This window comes from Pinus tabuliformis, chromosome 8 (genome assembly GCF_031772625.1).
Source record: "Pinus tabuliformis cultivar Carrire ecotype Pingquan chromosome 8, CPIR1, whole genome shotgun sequence".
Taxonomy (NCBI): Eukaryota; Viridiplantae; Streptophyta; class Pinopsida; order Pinales; family Pinaceae; genus Pinus; species Pinus tabuliformis.
Genome location: NC_142294.1, coordinates 649984189 through 649992168, shown reverse-complemented (window position 1 = coordinate 649992168; position 7980 = coordinate 649984189). Strand labels below are relative to the sequence as shown.

General features: G+C 38.9%; 1 protein-coding gene across 1 annotated transcript; it reads left to right on the top strand.

The window, feature by feature from the left end:
* Window positions 1-4046: 4046 nt before the first annotated feature.
* LOC149237209 (cysteine-rich receptor-like protein kinase 2) lies at window positions 4047-7237 on the top strand. Its single transcript, XM_089366783.1, has 7 exons — window positions 4047-5092; window positions 5206-5346; window positions 5447-5586; window positions 5693-5903; window positions 6001-6235; window positions 6367-6511; window positions 6612-7237. The coding sequence occupies exons 1-7, from the start codon at window positions 4225-4227 to the stop codon at window positions 6978-6980; spliced, it is 2109 nt and encodes a 702-aa protein (XP_089222909.1). The 5' UTR covers window positions 4047-4224; the 3' UTR covers window positions 6981-7237.
* Window positions 7238-7980: the final 743 nt, after the last annotated feature.

Sequence of the window (7980 nt, the reverse complement as noted above, 5' to 3'; positions counted from 1 at the left end):
TAGAAGAATAGCTTGGTTGCTTGAAGTTCGAGCATTAAAGTCACCCATTAAAAGGACATTACCTTCATTCCTTAGGCTAGAAATATCATTCTCTAAACCATTGTAAGGACTATTTTTATCTAGATTCTTTTTCTTATAGAAGTTAGAATTGATGGGGGGAAAGTAACGGATTGCTATGTAGGTCCTTTTATCATTAATGTGAGTAATCTCTATCCAACTATATTGGTTGTAAGGGTCATTTTTATAAATCTTAGCATGGGGAGAGATGTTCTTCTTAATGTAACAAGCTATATCCCCAATGCCTCTACGGGAGGATTGCTTGTTCCAGGTAGACCATAGTGCAAAGCCATCTATGTTAGAGATCTTAGATTCTTCATGCTCCCAAGTTTCAACAAGCAATATAATATCAACATCATTAGAGATTCAACTTAGCTTGGGGCCTTTGTTCCATGGAAAGCCCCGACAGTTCCAAGAAAGAATTCGGAGCATGTTGAATTGCTATTTATTACTATATTTTTGGTTTCTATCTTGAATAATGGCTTTTCTATTTTTGATTATTGCCCATTTTCCTTCCTTCCTAGCTTCTTTTACTTTTTGAACCTCCTTCCTTAATTCTGCTTGATCTCCTCGAATGAGATCTTCATTTATAAATATTCCCGTTCTTTTTAGACTTGAGGTTTTACTAAGTATGTTATACTTATGGTCAGTAGAGCTCACCTTTATTCAGATGAACCTTCCTTTATTCTCACTTAGTTTCTCTAACCTTGTTGCTTCTGTGAGACAAGTTGTTTCAATTTGTAATCTATCATGTAATTATGTTTGTGCTATGGCTAAAGTATCCTCGTCTACTTCCTTTTTCAAACCGAAGGTTATGTTCAAGGCCCTTTTGATACGTCTATCAATTTTCTCATTTCATCTTTAATTGGTTTGATATCTAATTTACCTGCCACACTATTAGGGTGAGGCAGCTATTAACTTTTTCTTCTGGTTCTTTAATCTTGTAATTCATTTTAAGACTCTCTAAAGTATCAACATCTCTTTTCTCGGATGTTTGATTCGTATCTTGGTTTTGTTTTTCTGTAACTTGCAACCTAGTCTCTATAGCCATTCTAAAATTATTTTTATTTTCACCACAAATTTATCAAACATAATAAAGAATTAAATTCTTAATATATAATAATTTTTTTAATTTTACATTTAATAAAAAAAATATATATATCAAAAATTTGATAAATCTATGATTAAAAAAAAAAACTAATAAAATGAATCTCTATTAATTCATGCTTATATTAATTTAACATAAATTAAAGTAACTCCAAAAAAATTCAATATTGGAATGGAAAAATAATTAAATGTAAAATCATTTAGAAAAATGCATTATCTATTCAATTTTTAATACAAAATAATAATAATAATAATATCCCCGGATGCGGGTGGCGGGACAGCAACAAGGGGCATGCCACATGCCATGCATGGGCTGCCCCGTGTAAACAATACGGCCCCCATATGAAGCCGTCAGCCAGCGTATTATCCCTCTGCTGCGTTTAATGAAGTTAATGGTGAGGGCGGTAGGTTTATGGGGTTGCACAGGGCACTTAATGCGCGCCTGTATCGAGAGCCTGAGGCAGAGCATAACAACAGCGATGGAGGGTGCAGGGAATGTATGTCGGGTGATTTTGAGGAGAGAAAGAATTGCAGAGAGCCGAGGCGATGGCAGCTCCATCCACTTCAGCGTCGGGTGTCTGGTGATTGCTATCGCGGCCATAGCCTCTCTGGTTGCTGGTCCTGTAGCCGGAAGCACTTGGCTCAATTGCTGGGTGAGAACCGGAATCGGTCCACCGGGCCACCAAGGAGCGGGTTTCAGAGGGGAAATTGGGCACCAGAGAAAGAGTTGGGAGGTTACTGGTTCAGTCTTCGACTCCACGCCCACCTGCACTCAAACAAGAGCAGAGTCAGGTTCTCCATGGCAAGACTCCGTCAGCGACAGCCGTGCAGAAGAGGTCCAGCTAGAGGCTCTTCCTCGCGAGCTCCAGCAGTGGATGAGCATCACCACTGCTGTTGCTGCTACTGCCATCGAAGAGCCAAAGCCACTCCACTTCCAATTAGCCAGTTTTTGGAGGTTGGAAGTGCTGATGAGAACAAATCAGAACTTCCCTCCTTTGGCTCAGCGATTTTCACACTGCCGAGGACGGAGAGCTACCCAGGGCTTAGTGCCCACGTCTCAATTATGTTCACCAGAACTCTGGAAGGAAATGGGGAAACTGCCCCTCAAGACCTGCAGAAGAAGCAAGCAGAGGGCAAAGGCAAAGAACTCGTCCAAGGATCACCGGAGGCAGGGGAACACAGCTCCGCTTTGGAGCCACCAGCGTCTGAGGCTGGTCAGCATGAGTCGTTTCCTCCGGTGGGACCAGCCCCTCAGGGGATTGATGACGAGACATGGCGCAAGATGTGGGATACACCAGAGGGAGAAGGCTGGGCGTACATCGTGGAGGATCCCAGCCTTGCTGAAGAAGCTGACGCCTTCTTTGCGTCCCTTCCCTCTTCCTCAACTCAGCGAAAAGATCAAAAATGACACGGGTAATTCTCTCTTGCGCTTTCGTATTGATGGCTGGAAGTGGTTGCCTACCTATTCGCCTGCTGTTTTTTGGTTTGGAAGCTGGTCGGGTCTCATGTTCAATGGGTCAATTCCCAATTTCAATTTTGTCGGGCTGCTCAGTCATATCCCTCTGGCAATTCGCCCCTGCGTGCGCAGTAATGTTTTGAGCCCGATGATGGTTAAAACTGGTTCTGCTTATGAGGTCTGGTGCTGCCCCTGCGTGGGAGCGTTATATCAGGGCTTGGTCAGTTTAATTTTGTGAAGGCTTTCCCGGTTTGGGAGACCTCAGAATTTTGTTTTTTGGTTCCCAGAGAGCTTTCAGAAGCCCTGGAAGACTTGCCTCACAGTTTGTAATTTTGGTTTGTACAGTTAATATATGAATTAGATAGCCTTTACGTAGAAAAATAATAATAATAATATATTTAAAAATACAATTAAAATAATAAAAAATTATACATTCATTAATTATATATATATATAATTATTTTAGATTTATTTTTATTTTCACCACTAATATATCAAACATAATAAAAAAATTAAATTTTTAATATATAATTTTTTGTTTTAGTTTACATTTAATTAAAAAATTTATATGTTAAAAATTTGATTTTCTCAAAAGCTTAATAAATCCATAATTAAAATAAAATAAATCTATATTAATTGGAGTTGTGTTTAGTGTTACTATTTGGAAGTTTTTTCAGTGGATTTTTCTGATTTTTCTGCTGTAATATCAGAAATTCATTGAAATCACAAGATTGATGGGTAAACCCTTCACAATAGAAGCCTCCTAGAGGTTTTTCATGGTGTTGAATCCATATATATAGTAAAAAAACTAGTTTAAATAACACAAATCAAAATTTCACCTCAATTTTTTCCACAAATTCCGACAAAAAAAATCCAAAAAATCATACTATAAACAAGTCCCTATTAATTTATACTTTTATTAATTTAACATTAAAGTAACTCGGAAAAAATTATCCTATGCATATATAGCGCAACTAATAAATCAATGAAAGGGGAATACAGTTCCTGCAACTATTAAATCAATAAAATCGAAATTTACAATGTCGAAAACTTGATTGTCACGTGCACGAAGGAGACCACCATGTCAAGAGTCGGTAGCGGGTCACCGTGATCGGTCTCGGTTTAATGGAGACAGAAGCGTACGCAGCAGGAAAGATGTCCTCTTCCAAGCAGGTTGATTGTGAATTTATGAATTTTTCCGTGTTTATGTCTTCTTCCAAGCAAGTTAGGTGTGAATTTATTATCATTTGTACTATTTATAAGGCCCATAAAAATGGATTTATGGTTGATATATTTCGAGTTAAAATTTCATATAAAATAATGACATATATTTATATCAATCACTCTAAGTTTCAATATCGTACTCATTGGCATATTCTGCAGGTCGAAAAACCCCTTCCGGACGCGAGTGTCCAGAGTCGACGAGGCTTTAAGGAGAATGAATATACACTTCGAATTTTACAAGGGCATTTGATTCTTTGGCGTATTCTGCAGGTCGAAAAACCCCTTTCGTACGCCCGTGTCCAGAGTCGACTAGGCTTTGGGAAAATGAATGTACGCTTTGATTTTTACAGCGGGATTTGATTATAGAAGCACCTCCTTCTATGCGATTACGTCTGCTCAGACCGGGGCGGGACACGCAGAACGTGGGTATGGCGATGGCGATGAAACATGATTTAATGGGAAGCGTTTTAATTATCCTCTCTCTATGTACACTTATACGCTTCGCAGCAGCTGACCCAGAGACTTCTATCGTTTGGAGCAATTGTGGGGAGAGCGGCAATTCTACATATCGAAACGGTAGCGCGTTTCAGCTTAATCTAAACAAGGTTTTGGATTCACTGGTGAATAATGTTTATGCCACCGGATTCAATACCTCTAGAGTTGAAAGTCAAAGCAACAATAGTACTGTTTATGGGCTTGTGCAGTGCAGGGGAGATTTAGATTCCTCGGATTGCGAGAAGTGCGCATCCACGGCCAAAGCGGACCTTGTTCAGGTTTGCCAAAACACTTCTGGATTCATTCAACTAGACGGCTGCTTCTTGCGTTACGACGATCATAACTTTTACAATGACATTGAGAGTAGGAACCTCGCTCAGCCAATAAGTGTTCTATGCAACACTGGGAACAGCACTCAGCCAAAGCAGTTCACAAATACCGTGACAGCCCTGCTCTCGAACAGTACCGCTGAAGCTCAACAGAACGCCAAACTGTTCTCCGTAGATTCAGTCGCTGGCTCTTCTAATGCATCGCAGATTATTTATAGCTTAGCACAGTGTTGGAGAGATTTGTCCCGGACAAGCTGCGGGTCGTGCCTGACTGATGCCGTACAAAATATATTCAAGTGCCAACCTGGAGCTCTGGGCGCACAATTCGGATCTCAGAACTGCTACTTGCGTTATGAGGTTTATGAATTTTATAATGCTCCTGTTGTATCGCTGCCCCCAGCGGAAAGTCCTCCCGCATCCTCCGGTAATTTTTTTCTCGAGGAATACACGGGTGTTGTGGCTGTGGGGCTTCGTTTATTTCTATTTAACTAAAACATAGCTTACTGGTTACTGACAGCTTTTTCTGTAAATTCGCAGAAGGAAAGACACCTAGCGTCTTGGGTATAAGTCTGGGGGTAGTATTAGCCGCTGCGTTTGTATTAATTGCAGTCATAGGCCTTTGGAAGTGGAATATTTGCTCCCTTCTGAAACCTCCGGAAGAGATTTATCGAATCGGAGGTACTGAACTTGCAGCTAACTTACTCATTTTTAAGGACATAAGATGCTTCTGATTACGTTGTGTGCAAGATAAATAGACACCTTGTAATTGTTTTCGCAGGTGGGGAAGAAAATTCTATCTTAGGGCCGAGCATAACGAATCCAGAGCTGATTTTCAAGTACGAAATTCTGAGAGAGGCTACCTCCAATTTCAAACTAGAGAACAAACTTGGAGATGGAGGTTTTGGATCCGTCTATAAGGTGAGAACTTAATATCTCACAGTAAAATAAATTAGATATTCGGAAATACCAACACCTACTAAAATTCAAGGAAAAAAGCAAGATTTTGAAGTTTGTCTATCTGCAGGGGGTTCTCCCTGATGGCAGAGTGGTTGCAGTTAAACGGCTCTATATGGGTACAAGGCATGCAGATGCTGAATTTCTGAATGAAGCGAATCTGATCAGTCGTGTTCAACACAGAAATCTAGTGAAATTGCTTGGTTGCTCAGTTGAAGGCTCAGAAAGGATACTAGTTTACGAATACCTTCCGAACAGTAGTCTTGACAAGTTTCTATTCGGTTTCTACTCCTCCTTAATCCCTTGATGGTTCTTGCATTCGTTTGCTTTTATATGTAGCTTGCAGGTAATAAATTTACTGTCTGTGATCCATTGCAGATGCAACGAAACGTCATCTACTTGACTGGAAAGAGAGGTATGAAATCATTGTTGGAACTGCACGTGGTCTGGCCTATCTTCATGAGGAATCTCATATCCGGATCATCCACAGAGATATTAAAGCCAGCAATATTTTGTTAGATGATAAACACAGACCCAAAATAGCAGACTTTGGGTTAGCCAGGTTCTTTGCAGAAGATCAGAGCCACGTCAGCACTCGGGTTGCAGGAACTTTGTAAGAATTTTAATTGTTTCAATAAGTTACGGACGTACATGAATCAATTAGAACTCATATATCTGAATATGGATGATATTGTTTTGAGGTGGCTATGTTATGGAGATTTGATTGCGTATGAAACCGTGCAGAGGTTACATGGCCCCTGAGTACGCCTTACGTGGACAGTTGACAGAGAAAGCAGATGTATTCAGTTTTGGAGTGCTTCTACTTGAGATTATCAGCGGAAGAAAGAATCAGAGTTCGGATGAAGACATGGAGTTTCTCATCGAAGGAGTATGGATTATGTCGATGTCATCTTTCGAATCTAAATTTTCTCAATTCTTTTTATAGTGTTACATCCATTGCTAACAAAAGTTTTTATTTGACGAAGCAGACATGGAGACTATATACTACAGATAGAGCTTTAGAAATTATGGATCCCACATTGGAGGGCAGTTATTCCTCGGAGGAAGGGATTAGAGTGATTAGAATCGGTCTTCTATGCACGCAAGCAGCAGCTGCGTTGCGGCCTTCAATGTTCCGGGTGGTGGCGATGCTGACTAGTGAGACCGAACATCCTCCTTCGCCCACAAAGCCTGCTTTCATAGATCTGGATATCGCGGACGGACCTCACAAAGCTAAACGTGGTAAAGTAATTGATCCGGACAAAACATCAAGCAGTACAGGAACTACTTCTACGACACCTTCTGAAATTCATTCTGTAGCTGCCGATCCTTCATCAGGCACTCTGGAGCCGAGGTGAAAATAACGCGATGCCTCCCGCCATTATCGTTACCATGTCAGACATCATTAACTTCTCAGTAATTGTTGAATCGTTTTTAAATCTGGCAATTCAGCTTATATTTGTGTACAGTTACCAAGTTTGAATTATAATCACGCAATGCCTCTTGGCATTATCGCATACCTTGTCAGACCGAGTTATCTTCTCAGTAATGGTAGTATGGTATTTAGATCTGGGAATTGTCTACATTTGTGTACCGTTACCAAGTTAGAATTCGGATTCGAATTGTTGCGATACGATAAAATCCGAATTCGGATTCGAATTGATGCGATACGATAAAATTTTAGATGAAAATCATTTTTTCCTGAAATCAATTCTAAAAAATTTGACAGTCTACATCTTAAACATTTAAATATTTATAATTTTTTTTTTAATAGATAGATCATTTATATGCTCTCTAGTATAAAAAGATATAAACAATTAAAAAAACAAGTCTCATCACTAACAATTAAAAAAACAAGTCTCATCACTTGCTTTTTTTGATTTTTTGATATTTGGAATTGATTTACAAAACTCTCACCGGTATTATAAGAGAGGTAAAAATCACGCAATGCCTCTTAGCATTATGGTATACCCTTTCAGATCTTCTCAGTAATAGTAGAATGGTTTTCAAATTTGGGAATTGTTTTCTTACCATTATCGTACACCCTTTCAGATCTTTTGAGTAATAGTAGAATGGTTTTCAAATCTGGGAATTGTTTACATTTGTGTACAGTTACCCAGTTAGAATTCGGTTTCGAATTCATGCGATGCGATAAAATTTTAGATGAAAATCAATTCTAAAAGAATTGACAGTGTACATCTAAATATCTATATTTTTTCAATTTTTTTTTTTTTTCATTTCTTTCCATTCATTTGGAATTTAAATAATTTCTAATATTTTGATTAACATATCATTTTGGAAACATTTCAAAATGTTATTTGATTAACCTATCATTTTGGAAAAATTTCAAAATCTTAT

Coding starts and splice junctions, on each gene's coding strand:
- LOC149237209 (XM_089366783.1), top strand. CDS start 4,225: ATGCGATTACGTCTGCTCAGACCGGGGCGGGACACGCAGAACGTGGGT. Junction 6,236..6,366: donor ACTCGGGTTGCAGGAACTTT/GTAAGAATTTTA, acceptor GAAACCGTGCAG/AGGTTACATGGCCCCTGAGT. Junction 6,512..6,611: donor TGGAGTTTCTCATCGAAGGA/GTATGGATTATG, acceptor TTGACGAAGCAG/ACATGGAGACTATATACTAC.